This window comes from Lepus europaeus, chromosome 5 (genome assembly GCF_033115175.1).
Source record: "Lepus europaeus isolate LE1 chromosome 5, mLepTim1.pri, whole genome shotgun sequence".
In the NCBI taxonomy this organism is placed as follows: domain Eukaryota; kingdom Metazoa; phylum Chordata; class Mammalia; order Lagomorpha; family Leporidae; genus Lepus; species Lepus europaeus.
The window spans coordinates 31,860,952-31,875,691 of NC_084831.1; the positions used below are offsets into that span (position 1 = coordinate 31,860,952).

The following is a 14,740-nucleotide window of genomic DNA, read 5'->3' on the forward strand; positions in this document are numbered from 1 at the left end:
ATTTCATTCCTTTGTAGAGAATTTCTCAATTCCCCTGTCAAAGGTGCAGTAGGACTTACTAAATTTTCTAAATAACCCTGGCCATTCCTACAGTCAGCTAAAGTGACAGCAAAGTTGTTACTTGATACCACTACTGGTAGAGGTACGGAGTCGTTCATTCTCGGTCTAGCCACATCCATCTACCAGTCCTGACTTCTCTGTTGCTACTCTTTTGAGCTGGAGTAACTGCAGGCAGCAATTACATAGTTGTGTCGCTACCTAAACCTTTCCTTCCCCGTCAGCAAACCTACTTTTGTTGAGTAACTACTCTGTGCAAGACTAAGTCTCCATGTGGAGTGAAGTGTGTTCCTGAACACCAGGCACTTTTTCCCTCCAGCAACTTAAAAATTAAGCATCACGGTGTTTGGAATATTCCCCACCATTACTACCGTCATTTTACAGCTGAGGAAACTCACGGTTAGGCTGATAACCTTAAAGTCTTCGGCTAATACAGAAGAAAGGGGACTTGGATCATAATGTAGTGCTATTTCTATAATTTAATGCTGATTTTTTCCTCTGAAGGGGAAGCTTTAAAGTTTTATTTCAAGGGCAGGGAAGGCATATTTTGACATAAGGCAATGTCTAAGGCACTTGACAATGTCTTGGAGCCCTTGAGTTTCACAGTGAAGCCTCTACAGCAGCTTTGTGCTCCATTTTAAATGTACATTCTGCTTAAGGTCTAATTTGAAAAAAGAAAAATGGTCTTGTACCTTAAAAATAGTTTGAGAAACACTGCTATAAAAGAAATAGCCCAGTGTCACTGTCCTAATGGAGTTTGGTCTAATTAGTGTAATAGGGTGGACTTTTTAAAAAAGTGCTCATGATAGAAAAGCTGTTGTTGAGCAAAGCCTAAGAAAGGCCACGGCTGGGGCATGTGAGGCGGGAGGGGTTCTGGAATCACTGAAAGTGCGTCGTCTGCCTCTGACAAGTTCTTTATTCTCCCAGGGATAAGAAGCATGTGGACTGGGTAAAAGCTTACTTGAGTATATGGACGGAGCTGCAGGCTTACATTAAGGAGTTCCATACCACCGGACTGGCCTGGAGCAAAACGGTGAGACCTTGCACCCTTCTTCCCCCTCTGTCCACAGTGGTGTCCACAGGCTTCCGAGACTTTACTACCACCATGGTCTGAGAAGGATTGCTGGTTTGTTCAGTGAAGGGGAGAAAGAAGGAGAAAAACAGTAAAGACATCAAGTGTCAAGGAATATTCAGTTTTTTGTTCTTTGTTTTTTGTTTTTTTGACAGGCAGAGTTAGACAGTGAGAGAGAGAGACAGAGAAAGGTCTTCCTTTTTCCGTTGATTCACTCCCCAAGTGGCTGCTAAGGCCGGCGTGTTGCGGCTGGCGCACTGCGCCGACCTGAAGCCAGGAGCCAGGCGCCTCCTCCTGGTCTCCCATGCAGATGCAGGGCCCAAGCACTTGGGCCATCCTCCACTGCCTTCCTGGGCCACAGCAGAGAGCTGGCCTGGAAGAGGAGCAACCGGGACAGAATCCGGCGCCCCAACCCGGACTAGAACCCAGGGTGCCGGCACCGCAGGCGGAGGATTACCCAAGTGAGCCGCGGCACCAGCCAGGAATATTCAGTTTTAATAAACATGAGTCAGGGACAGTTAGTAGTGCAGAAGGGGAGACACACAAGAGTGTGTTATAAGTGCTATACCAGTCCTCACAGGGCTTAAAAATACAGATATAGGGGCCAGCACTGTGGTGCAGCAGGCTAAAGCCCCAGCCTGCAGCGCTGGCATACCATATGGGTGCTGGTTCGAGTCCTGGCTGCTCCACTTCCAATCCAGCTCCCTGCTGATACACCTGGGAAAGTAGCAGAGGATGGCCCAAGTCCTAGGGCCCCTGCACCCACCAGAAGAAGCTCCTGGCTGTGGATAGGCCCAGCTGCAGCTGTTGAGGCCATCTAGGGAGTGAACCAGCAACTCTGTCTCTACCTTTCTCTGTAACTGACTTTCAGATAAATAAAATAAATCTTTAAAAAAAGCAAAAATACAGATATGAACCCCTCAACACAAATGGCCAGACTAAGTGCTCTAATGAAGACACAATCTACAGGGCCCGAGGAGGAGGAGAGTGATCCGCGCCGAGCTGTGCTCTGTTGTTAACTTACATGTGATTCTTTCTTCCCTTTTCAAAAATTTTAGTTTCTAATAGATTCAGTATAGTTCATAGATACAATTCTTTTTTTTTTTTTTTTTAAGATTTATTTACTTGAAAGAGTTACATAGAGAGAGAGGGAGAGAGCGAGAGGTCTTCTATCTGCTGGTTTACTCCCCAACTGGCCGCAGCAGCTGGAGCTTTGCCAATCCGAAGCCAGGAGCCAGGAGCTTCTTCCAGTCTCTCACACGGGTGCAAGGGCCCAAGCACGTAGGCCATCTTCTACTGCTTTCCCAGGCCACAGCAGAGAGCTGGATCGGAAGTGGAGCAGCCGGGACTGTAGGTGGCAGCTTTACCCGCTACACCATAGCACCGGCCCCCATAGATACAATTCTAAGAAGAGAGTACTTTCTGGCTGGCGCCGCGGCTCAATAGGCTAATCCTCCGCCTACGGCTGGCACACTGGGTTCTAGTCCCGGTCGGGGTGCCGGATTCTGTCCCGGTTGCCCCTCTTCCAGGCCAGCTCTCTGCTGTGGCCCCGGAGTGCAGTGGAGGATGGCCCAGGTCCTTGGGCCCTGCATCCCATGGCAGGCCAGGAGAAGCACCTGGCTCCTGGCTTCGGATCAGTGCTGCGCGCTCGCCGCAGTGGCGGCCATTGGAGGGTGAACCAATGGTAAAGGAAGACCTTTCTCTGTCTCTCACTGTCCACTCTGCCTGTCAAAAAAAAAAAAAAGAGTATTTTCTTCCAGCCTTCCCCTCCCTGTTGAGCTTGTGCTTTAAGTGAGACTTGAAAGCTGTGGAGGAGAGTGAAGTGGGAGAAAGGGAGAGAGTAGCAGAGGTGCCATTGCAGAGGTCAGAGATTGGTCACGTGTGTCTTCAAGAAGGGGAGATGGTTAGAGATATTTAGGAGAATAGTCTGGAATGAAAAGTAAGCTGAGAATAGGTGTTTGAACAAGGGAGTGATACTGATCAAGTCTGTCCTTAAGAGAATGTCAGTATATAGATTGGGGATAAGGATTCATACTGAAACTATGGAAGTGGTTGTGGTGCTAGGCACTGGTAGAAGAGAACTTGTAGGAGGTATCACAAAAAAAATAGAAAGATCTAATGAAGTTGGAGGAGTTGAAAGCCTCAAAGATAAAATAGTTCAAGTGTGAACAGTAATGCCTTTCACTGAAATAGAAACAGGGGAGCAGGCACTGATGACATCAGTTTTGAACTTGTTGAAGCTGAGGTACTGGTAACAGACTAAGGAGGATGTCTCATGGATGTTGTGAAATATGGGTTTACAGCTGCAATCAGGTGAGGCCAAAGGGGAAATAGTGGAGGTGGAGGAATGGAGTGGAGAATTGGATCCCTGGGAAGGGATGAGAAGGAGGAAAGGCAGGTTGAGGGCAGGTAGAAAACATTAAGCACTGCCTTAAGGGCTGTGGTGGGGACCCCCAGGTCCACTGGACACAGGCAGAGCCTTACTGCGGATGGTACAGAGAGGGAGAGAAAGGATGACTATGCTGCCTGCGCTTACTGTTCCAGGGGCCTGTGGCCAAAGAACTGAGTGGATTGCCATCTGGACCCTCGGCTGGATCAGGTCCTCCTCCCCCGCCGCCTGGCCCTCCTCCCCCCCCAGTCCCTACCAGTTCAGTCTCCGATGACTCTGCCTCCCGCTCAGCACTGTTTGCGCAGATTAATCAGGGAGAGAGCATTACACATGGTAAGTGAGTACTTTGGCACGAACAGTTGGGACCGCTGTTTGGGACAGACTTCACCAACTAGACAGAACAGCTAGTGTAAACCAGAACCCTGGCTTGTCTCGGACAGAATTCATTTGGGTGTCAGGTTCTTTCCAGTTGTCCAGAGAGACAGCAAAGTTGGTTTAAGTGGAAATTGAAAATGGGTGAGTACAATTAGGGGAATCCGTCTGTCCCATGAGAAAGTGACTACTGTTACGTGGCCATGCAGAGTACCAACCACAGAGCTGACAGCTGTCCCGATGGTCTGGCATTGTGTCGGGGTGGAGGGGGTTCACTGGCAGTCATGTGGAAAATTTGCCTAAGAATGACCTAATGTTGCTACAGAGAAACTAAACGCCACATGCACAGCCCTGTGCTGGGGTTCTGCCCATAAACATAGCGATAGGAGTTTTAGACATTGTTGTTTATGGTAGCTACACACGGCGTGACAACCCAACAGTGAGGGAGACCAGTAGTAGTTTGCTGTGGTATGTCCTCTTAATGGCAGCCATCTTTACTTTTTTCTACAATGACCCATGGAACTTTTAAGATTAAAAAAAAAAAAATTCAGTATTTCAGCTACAGGCCCACGGAGCAGTACAGCTAAAGAGGCCATATGTGGTTATGTCATCAACGTGGATCTGGCCACGTTTGAAAGCAGGGTGTGTGTGAGGCTGCTGAAGGAGATGATGGGGTCTTTTCCCTTGAATACAAGAAAGATGTTTTTAGAAGCTACAGGTTAACATGAGAAAGTAAATGTAAATTGGTTGAACCAAATTTCTTAACATTGTATATGGTTAGAACTGAATAAAAAAAAAAAAGGAGATTTTCAGGTGCCAACACTGACTGGGACGAGGATGAGCTTTTCTGTTATTTTTCTTTCACTAAATTTTCTTTCACATTTTTTCCTCTGTTGCTTTAAAAACTTCATATATTTTGTGAGTATATATCTGGTGGATGACTTTCCAGATCTTTTTCTGTGCATTTAAATACCCATCCTACCCCTGCCCCTAATACATATTCTATGTTTTGTTTTTTAAATGGAACCATATAATTTAACCTTGCGGGAGGAAATTATTAAAGAACTGCTTCTGATAGAACATCTCAAAAGCACTGGTTTTGAGTACGGTTGGGAATCTCTGTGGCCCATGAGAAAGTGACTTAATATTCGCTGTTACGGGTTGATCTAACTTACACGTCAGCAAGTTCGCTGTTGCCTCAGCCCAGCCCGGGTATGAAGGACAGGAACAAGGTAGCTGTTGCTCTTCCAGCCCTGAAACATGTGTCTGATGATATGAAGACTCACAAGAACCCTGCCCTGAAGGCTCAGAGTGGTCCAGTACGCAGTGGCCCCAAACCATTCTCTGCACCCAAACCCCAAACCAGCCCATCCCCCAAACCAGCCACAAAGAAGGAGCCAGCTGTACTTGAACTGGAGGGCAAGAAATGGAGAGTGGTGAGTTAAAAATACCCAGGTCGGGGAAATAAGCGTAGAGACAAGGGGTTTAAATGCAGCTCAAAGGAGTGCAGAGTCTGGCTTAGACTGCAAGAACAGAAGTTTGGGATAGCCTGTTAACTTTATTTGGGGTGTGTTTGGTGATGAGAATCCTGGGGTATGTGTTTAAACAGGAAAATCAAGAGAATGTTTCCAACCTGGTAATTGAGGACACAGAGCTGAAGCAGGTGGCTTACATATACAAGTGTGTCAACACAACATTGCAAATCAAGGGCAAGATCAACTCCATCACAGTAGGTGAGTCTTCGCTGCTGCTTTAGGCAGACTCTGGCCCGGAGCCGGAGAGGGCTAAAAGCGTTTTACCTCCCCTCTTCTAGAGATTCTGAAATATATTTCCTTTATGCTGTTGACCTGCTCTTTCTTCTCCTAGATAACTGTAAGAAACTCGGGCTGGTATTCGATGACGTGGTGGGCATTGTGGAGATAATCAATAGTAGGGATGTCAAAGTTCAGGTAACTTGATATCTTGGCTCTTTCTTTCAGTCCCTGGGGAATTAATTGAGTGACACCGCAGACCCACAGATGTTGCTTTGGTGGGAATCTGATTCTACAAGTGTGTGTAAGCTGAGCTGCTTTGGATGTGGCAAAGGAGAGCTAGCTGTTCAAGTGAGCTCTCTGTAGTACCCATCCCGGCCCAACCCTAGGATCCAGTATCTGTCGTGCACCTGACGCTTTTCATGTAGTCATTGAGTCATGGGAAGCAGTGAGTGCGTTCCCTGCAACTTCCTGCTGTCCTCCTCAGCTGCCGGGCCTCAGATCTCTTGGTTTTCTCTGCAGGTAATGGGTAAAGTGCCAACCATTTCCATTAACAAAACAGATGGCTGCCACACTTACCTGAGCAAGAATTCCCTGGATTGTGAGATAGTCAGTGCCAAGTCGTCTGAGATGAACATCCTCATTCCCACAGAAGGCGGGGACTTCGTAAGTGTCTTGGTCTTTATAGTTGTATGGTATTAAAAACAGAAGGGATCGAAGGCTGCACTGAGTAGGAAGAATCCAACAATGCACAACAGAAGCACCCAGAAACAAGTAATGTCATGTAGTGGAGCTCCAGAGTGGGTGGTTTTTGCCTTCTTAATTTGTGCTCAGGGTAGCTATGAAGAGTGGGACTGAGTCACGGTGCCCTGTTGAGTTGGGGCTGTAAAACTTGCATATTTTCATTTACAGTCTGTACAAGATCACTGATCACAGAGCAGAGACCAGTGGAACACACCCTGGCTCGTCTCTCTGTCACTACCTCCCACCTGGCTCAGGTTTAAGTGGAAGCAAGCATTGGAGGAAAAGTGTGAGATTAGCCCCAGCTCATTCTCTAGCCCTGCCTTAAATCCACCGCCTCTTCTTTATTTGCAGAACGAGTTCCCAGTCCCGGAACAGTTCAAGACTGTATGGAACGGGCATAAGTTGGTCACCACAGTGACAGAAATCGCCGGTTAAGTGAAGTGCCACTGGGTTCTGCGCCCTCTCCCTCCACACCACGGGATGACTCTGTTATCGAGACGGTTCTTTTCTAGGTTTCCTCTACCTTTCTGCTCTTAACGGCTTCTCTGCTCTGAGAAGCACAGCTACCTGCCTTCACCGAATATACCTCAGGCTGAGATTTGGGGCGGGGTAGCAGGTCAGCTATCTTCTGCAGGAAGGTGCAGCTTCCTTTATCAGTGCAGCCACACCGCCAATGCATTGTTCAGGAACGGCAGGCCAGGACTGGTGCATTTCAGCTCTCAGCGCTGGGGTTACTTGACCAATTGCAGTCCTTTGAGAAGAATAAACAGCCCCAGGATGAACGGGCCAGAACGTCCACACTAGGCCATCTTTCCCTAACAGTGAGCAGATAGGTAGCAGAAGCTGTGTGGTTCCAGGTGGTTCTTCTGACCAGTTGATCTTCCACTGTTGACAAGTGAGGCAAGGGTTGCACTGGATCAAAGGCTGAGGCTTAGCCATCTAGCATTCCAAGCGAAACAGTTTCCCCACAAGCATTCCTTTCCTTCTGCATTCCGTCGTAAGTCTGCCTCAGCCATGAGACAGTAGGTTCTCTGGGATCAGCTGCTGTAGCAGTGCCCATCACTGAGGGCAGGGGGACCCTTTCTTAGGGATCCCTGCCCAGCACCTTCCTACAGAAATGACTTTTTAAAAAACATCATCACACCATTCCAAGGAATCTGGCATTCTTCCTCCCTGCTAGGTGCCTGTCGTCTTCATTGCCTCCTTTGCCCACCATCAGTGGCACACGGCTCCCATCCAGGCGCTGCACAGAGGACTAAACCTCCCCTGCAGGCTGGTTTTGGGTCTTGATGGATGTAAGGATCTCGCACAGCATCGCTAATGTAAATTTCAGTTTTTCCCTCTAGAACACACACTTACCAAAATATGCAACTTTTTTTGGTGGGAAGAGAGATTGTCCTGTGACTTCTACCCATTTCCTGAGGCCTGTGGAAATAAACCTTTATGTACTTAAAGTTATACAGAAAATAGAATAAAGTTAATACCAAACTTGCTTACCTGTGGTATCTGTTTTAAAGAGATGTAACAATATTGGGGGAAAAATGACACCAAGGATAAGAAACTACTCTTTATTTTAGACAACCTCATAAAATTATTTTCATACCCTCCCACTTCTTGCCGGTAATCTTCATCTCTAATCCGTTAAAGAATAATGCTTGGGAGGTGGGGTGGGACGGGAATCCTACGGGGTAACCTGCGCCGCTACCGAGGCGCTGGCATCAGGGCACAGCTAGTCACGTCTCTGAACGCCTCCGCGGAAGTCTCCAGAGGCGCTGTTAGGTCTGCGCACCGCGGAGGCTCGCCGGGAGTGAGAGGGGATGGGTGGGGGTGGTGCTGTCCAACAGGCCTTCTCGGAGGTGGAGGAGGATGGGACTGCAGCGTTCTGCAAGCTTTCTGAGCACAGATCCCTTTCTCACAGAAGCCATCAGAAATGGCCCGGTATGCAGGGCAGCATGGGGGGGGGGGGGGGGGAGTTAGGCGTCTGAGCTCCCCGTCGCTCAGCCCAGTCTCAGCGGACCACTAGTCCGTGTGGACGCGAGGACTAGCTGCCTCGCTTTTCCCGTCCTTTTCTTTGTCCCCAACTCCCTCCGATCTAAGTGATGCAAGACTACATTTCCTCTCTCAAGCCACAAATGGGTGTTGCTTCCCTGCTTTTGTGACACAGCAACGAATTCTTCCCTGCCTGGGGAGACAGTGAGTGCTGCAGAGGTGGGCGGGGGGCGTCCGGCAGGTCCCTGTGAGACACGGCAGAATGGTGCAGTGGCGTGAGCCAAGCACGAGTCTAGTCTACCAGCGAAACAGAGCATGCACGGTACCTGAGCGCTCAGGCCGGGGTGAACGTGCCTAGACGTTCCTGATGAAGGTGTTTGCCCTCCGCACCTAGCCCTGGGTTCAGTTTGTTCGGCACCGGCCTGAGCGCTGATCTGCAGCCCACTGCCTTTCCTAAGGCTGAGCCGGAGCACACCAAGCAGGCTGTAAAACAGTCCTCAGGGTTCCTGACTAATTCAGCTCGCATTCAACACGGTGCGGTGATAGGAGGCGGCAAAGCAGAAGATTGGCATCTCAGCAGGGCATGTTAGAGGACAGGAGAGAAGGGCCAGTTGCAAGCGGGCTGTGAGCGCGGGCTTGGGCAGGGAGGGAACTCCCCCAGGCGGTCGGCAAGAGCTGGGGGCTCCCCGAGTGCTGCTGCAAACTGCAGGGGTTTCACTCAAGGAAGGGTAAGATGTGGGCATAAAACCATTCTTGAGACAGTTGAAGATGGTCCCCTTCTGTGGCCAGAAACACCAGCTTTCCTGCTTTGTCCATTTCCCTCAGCCCCAGGCGGTCCTGCCGGGAGAGAACAGGAAGAGGTTTAATGAAAAGTTTTGAAGTCCAACAGTAAAGAAACAGAATGTTCACCTATCCCAGAGCAACCTGTGGCAGGGAGACGAGCAGTTGCAACAAAGCTAGAGTGGCGTCTGCTGTGGCTGCCACGGGCTTGGGTGTCACCATCAGGAAGTTCCTGGTGGTTATTTCCTCACTCTTATCAGACCCTGACTTCCCTTTCTTTTGCCTCACCCAACCTGAGAGAGCAAATTGAGAGAAAAATGAAGAGACAAATGGTCTCTGAAAGTACTTGGACAAATTCTAGTACAAGTTGGGTATCCCTTATCCAAATGTCTGGGACCAGAAGCGTTCCTGGGTTTCAGATGTAGTACTTGCTACCTCAGGAATGGGAACCAAGCCTCAACACAGAATTCGGACACATGGCCTAAAGGTAATTTTACACTTGATTGCAGCCAAAAGCCAAGAAGCAATAGAAATTTTACACAAATGTTTTTTATTGTGCCTGTGTTTTGCCTACAGCTCACCACACAAAGTCAGGAGTGGAATACTCCACTGGGCACATCATCTTGGCACCTAAAGAGTTTGGGATTTTGGAGCAATCTGGATTTCATATTATGAAAGGTCGGCTTGTAGAAGGTCACTGGCTCAGATGTAACCTTGTGCACTTCCGGGAGAGTCCATCTCCAGTCTAAGTTCCTTGCGTGTAGAAGGCCCCAGGGCTAGAGGTGGCGGGACAGGCAACTTCTGCTCAGCAACAGGACTTGAGGCTAAAGGAAACTGACAGCTCCAGGCCCACCCAGCCTCCTGCAGGAGCTCCGCTTTCCACACCTAATTTAAACTCGAGGCTAATACGGCTCTGAAGGTTTCACAGTGAGGCCCCGCTTTTGTAGGTTTTCCTTAGGCATAGGGGCCTCTTGGATGTGCAGCAGACTACTTCCGCAAAGGAAGCTGTTCCAAACCTTTTCGTCAGAGGGGAGGCCCTGGAGATGACGCGTCTCTTGTTTTTGCTTGAAAACCACGAGGTACGGGTCCTCCTAGCTGTCGGAGGGCCCTGATGAGCCTCGCCTACCTCAGACACCATCAGCTGCTTGCAGAGCACCTGGCGCTCCAGGGCCTGCAGGGCAGGACTCTAGCACCTGAGCGCCCCGCGTGCAGCTTCGGGACGTGGGGGCTGAAAAAGTGCCAGCCTCCCAGCACCGAGCCCCGCGGTTACCTGTGTGTACAGGGCGGTTTCCTGCAAGGGGACGGTTTCCTTGGCTTGCCCGCTTCTGTAAAAGCCAAACCACTGCAGGAGAGGAAGGAAGAAGGTCACATCAGACACGTGACACACTGCCAAACTAACCTGCAACTGGCGGGTAGCCGAGACTACCAGCAAACTGCGTCGTAAAGCCACAGCAGAACACATGGAGTCACTCCTTTTTAAAGGTCAGTCCTGAGGGCTGACTTAATCTTTGCAAATAGCTCTACCCCCTCCCCAGGGTTTGTGCTGCCTACATGTACTAAGTACCTACCCTGGGAAGATTCCTGCGCTAAAATCCAGACATTCAAGGATGAATCTAGGACCCTTTTTTCCCTAGGAGCTCCCAGTCCAGTGAGGCACAGAAACAACTCAGTGTGTAGCGTGGGGGTCGGCACACTTTCTGCAAACATCAGACAGGAACTATGATTTTAGGCTTTAACAGCCAGATGATTGCAGCTACTCGCTGCTGTCCTTGTAGCAAAAGCAGCCAGACAACAGATAAAAAACAGGCCTGACTGTGTTCCAGGGCAAGTGTGTCTATGGACACTGAAATTGGAATTTCAAATAATTTTCACATGTAAAAAAATCCTTTCAACTTTTTTTCCAACCATTTAAAAATGGTTGAGCCTCACCCCCAACCATTTAGAAATGAAAAAACTCTTAGCTTGGGGTCAGCAGTGGCGTAGCAGGTAAAAGCCACTGCCTGCAGCGTCAGCATCCTATATGGGCGCCAGCGCAAGTCCCAGCTGCCCCACGTCCCATCCAGCTCCCTGCTAATGTGCCTTGGAAAGCAGTAGAAGATGGCCCATGTGCTTGGGCCCCTGCACCCACATGGGAGACAGGGAAGAGGCTCCTGGCTCCTGGCTTTGGATCATCACAGCTCTGGCCATTGCAGTCATTTGGGGAGTGAATTAGCAGACGGAAGACCTTTCTCTCTCTGGCTCTACCTCTCTCTATAACTTTGTCTTTCAAATAAATAAAATAAATCTTTAAAAAAAAAAACACACAACACAAAACCCTGGGGTGGGGCAGGCAGTGTGGTGCAGCAGGTTAAGCTGCCACCTGGGATGCCTGCATCCCATCCTGTATCTGGCTCCTCTGCACTTCTCACCCAGCTTCCTGCTCACACACCTGAAAGGCAGCAGGAAATGGCCCAACTGCCACTCACGTAGGAAAAAAAGAAGTGGAGTTCTTGGTTCCTGGCTTCAACCTGACCCAGCCCTGGCTGTTACAGGCTTTTGGGTAGTGAACTAGCAGATGGAAGATCTCTATCACAGCCTGTTTTTTTTTTGTTTTTTGTTTTTTTTTTTTTTAAAGACAGAGAGAAGGCCGGCGCCGCAGCTCAACAGGCTAATCCTCTGCCTTGCGGCGCCGGCACACCGGGTTCTAGTCCCGGTTGGGGCACCGGATTCTGTCCCAGTTGCCTCTCTTCCAGGCCAGCTCTCTGCTGTGGCCCAGGAGTGCAGAGGAGGATGGCCCAAGTCCTTGGGCCCTGCACCCACATGGGAGACCAGGAGAAACACCTGGCTCCTGGCTTCGGATCAGCGCAGTACGCTGGCCACAGTGCGTCGGCCGCGGCAGCCATTGGAGGGTGAACCAACGGCAAAAAGGAAGACCTTTCTCTCTGTCTCCCACTCTGACTGTCAAAAAAAAAAAAAAAAAGACAGACAGAAGTCTTCTATCCACTGATTCACTGCCCAGATGGCCACATTGGCCAGAGCTGGGCTGATCTGAAGCCAGGAGCCAGGTGCTTCTTCGGGGTCTCCCAAGAGGGTGCAGGGGCCCCAGGACTTTGGCCATCCTCCACTGCTTTCCCAGGCTATAGCAGAGAGCTGGATCGGAAGTGGAGCAGCCAGGATTATGACCAGTGCCCATAGGGATGACGGTGCCATAGGCAGACGATTAACCTGCTGCACCACCGCACCGGCCCCTATCAATGAAGATAAAATGAAGGCCAAGAAATTACAAACAACTGTAAATGCTGCAGGCCGGATGTGGCCCAGGTGGGCTGGCATGATGTGAGTACTGTGATGGTGGCTGCTGAGTCCACAGGAGGGAGCAAATTCTGCTTGCAAGAGGTGTGGCATCCTGGAGGAAGTGACGTTCGAGTTTGGCCTTGACAAGCAGGAGCTTATCAGGTGGAGAAGCCAGGGAGGGCGTTCTAGAGGTGAGAAAACAGGAGCAAAGGCAGGCAGGACAAAAGCTCCTGCCAAGTCGGCGTGGCCAGTACTGCAGTGCGGCTTGACGGAAGGGTGAGCAAGGTGGGCAGGGAAGGGAGAGGAGGCTGAGAGGCGGGCTGAAGGCAGACTTGGCCTGCTGCGCCTCGGGATTTTCCGACTTTGGCTAGCGATTCTGGACCTTCTGGGGCCAGGGATCTCTAAATATCCGATTGAAGGGAGCGGGAGTTGTGGCATAGCAGGTTAAGCTGCTGCCTGAGAGGCCGGCATCCCATCTAGGCACAGGTTCCAGTTTTAACTACTGCACTTCTGATCCAGCTTCCTGCTAATGCACCTGGGAAAGTAGCAGAGGATGGCCCGAGTGCTTGGGCCCTGCACCCACATGGGAGACCAGGAGGAAGCACCTGGCTCCTGGCTTTGGATTGGCGCAGCGCCGGCCATAGCGGCCATTTGGGGAGTGAACCAACGGAAGGAAGGAAGACCTTTCTCTCTGTCTCTCTCACTGTCTATAACTCTGCCTGTAAAAAAAAAAAAAAATTATAGACCCTCCCCCGGAGAATGCAATTACCTAATTATACGTGCACTTTTGGGGTGAATCGGGAGGGGACAACTCTGGGATGACAGCCCCTGCTGTCCGCAGAGGGACTCAAGGGACTTGTGCTGGCAGACGGCTGTTATTTTAGTTCCTTTCCGCCGCGCTCTCGGGGCCCCAGGGCCCGTGTCTCACCTCAGAATCCACAGGGTCCACGACGGAGTCGTTGAGGAACTTCACCATCACGAACTTCTTCAGGGCCATCAGGTTTTTCTTGTAGGACTCATTGACGCCCTGGAAGAGAGGCCACAGCGGTCAGGGCCGCCGCCAGCTCCCAGCAGGGGTGAGCACCCTCGGGTGCTCTGGTGGTCCTGACCCTGGCCCACCATGTTTCTTGCCCCGGCAACGGGCGGCTTTTCCCGCTTTCCCCTGCAGCCTTCCCCTGCCGCCCTCACTGGCTGACGCTGCCCCAGAGTCCACAGGCATCCAGCACACAGCCAGAGGAAGCCACGCAAAGCAAGCAGCTGCACACCTGGGCGGTTCTGCTCTCCTAGTCTGCGTCTTCTGTTTCCTGCCTTCCCCTTCACATTTTTGTCTGAAGGAACAACAAAAGCTTCCCCATGCCCACGGCTGGGTCACACTCTCTCCCTCCAGTCTCTCCTCTCTGTGGATCTCTCCTCTGAGAAAATCGGCTCCAGAAAGGGCCCCTGGGAAGGCTTCCCTCACGCAGGACGGCAGCTCGAGTTCCTCGGCCCACCCACAACCTGCTGACCCGGGCCGCTGCCGCACCACCAGCAAAGGGAGCGGACTTCAGGGAAGAAGGCCAGAGGACTTCCAGCCTCCCTATGAGACTCGCTCTCAGAAGCACCGCCTCCCAGCCACAGAGGTTCCATTTCCTGGTGCCGCCCCGCAGCGTGGGTCCCACTGCCAACTCGTTTCTGCTGCTGTGCAGCCCTGCGAGCGGGTACGGGTGCTCACCCGCTCCTGATTGATATCCGCCAAGAAGATGCTGTGGTTGCGGTACATGTCCTCCTTGATGGGATCATGCCAATATTCCGCCTGCACCAGGCTGTAGAGAGAGAGAGAGAAAGGTGACCAGGCTGTGCGTCAGCAGGCCCAGGGCATGTCCCAGCGAGCAGGCCACCTCCCAAGGGGCTTTGCTCTCTCCTAGGGAAGAAGAGACTTGCACCTGTGGAGTAGCTCACCAACACAGTATCTTGTGAAGACTTGGACGGGCTGGTCAGCACGGCGCAGAAAGTCCAACAGAGGAAAAACCTCCTCAGGATTTGGTTCCCTGAGGCATGGAGCTTTCTCCACCATCATGGAGCCTTCTCCCACCATCATGGAGTCTTCTCCACCAACATGGAACCTTCTCCCACCATCATGGAGCCTTCTCCACCATCATGGAGCCTTCTCCACCATCTGCACCTCCTGTGCCCTCCCACAAGCCCACCTCCCTCCCTCTGCTTTGCTCCCTCCTCATCCTGCAGCACTCAGCTCAAGCCTCACCCCACCCCCACCCCCACCCCCGCCTCTGCCCCTCCAGCCATCTTGCCATGCTCAGGCTGTGATGGAGGCCG

At 51.0% G+C, this 14,740-nt stretch overlaps 2 protein-coding genes across 5 annotated transcripts in view; one reads left to right on the forward strand and one right to left on the reverse strand.

The window, feature by feature from the left end:
• Positions 1-7,877, forward strand: part of CAP1 (cyclase associated actin cytoskeleton regulatory protein 1) — a 31,176-nt gene extending 23,299 nt beyond the window's left edge. For all 3 annotated transcript variants that reach the window (XM_062191046.1, XM_062191045.1, XM_062191044.1), the window contains 7 exons: positions 985-1,090; positions 3,674-3,851; positions 5,142-5,326; positions 5,500-5,623; positions 5,757-5,839; positions 6,164-6,307; positions 6,737-7,877. In XM_062191046.1, the coding sequence (XP_062047030.1) occupies positions 985-1,090; positions 3,674-3,851; positions 5,142-5,326; positions 5,500-5,623; positions 5,757-5,839; positions 6,164-6,307; positions 6,737-6,820 (904 nt within the window). In that variant the 3' untranslated portion in view covers positions 6,821-7,877. The remainder of the gene's footprint in view (positions 1-984; positions 1,091-3,673; positions 3,852-5,141; positions 5,327-5,499; positions 5,624-5,756; positions 5,840-6,163; positions 6,308-6,736) is intronic.
• Positions 7,878-7,918: 41 nt separating this feature from the next.
• Positions 7,919-14,740, reverse strand: part of PPT1 (palmitoyl-protein thioesterase 1) — a 28,705-nt gene continuing 21,883 nt past the window's right edge. Inside the window, exons 6-9 of one of the 2 annotated variants that reach the window (XM_062191047.1) lie at positions 14,139-14,229; positions 13,356-13,454; positions 10,425-10,496; positions 7,919-9,211 (exon numbers count right to left, since the gene is read on the reverse strand). In XM_062191047.1, the coding sequence (XP_062047031.1) occupies positions 9,089-9,211; positions 10,425-10,496; positions 13,356-13,454; positions 14,139-14,229 (385 nt within the window). In that variant the 3' untranslated portion in view covers positions 7,919-9,088. The remainder of the gene's footprint in view (positions 9,212-10,424; positions 10,497-13,355; positions 13,455-14,138; positions 14,230-14,740) is intronic. The other variant, XM_062191048.1, reaches the window with a different exon arrangement.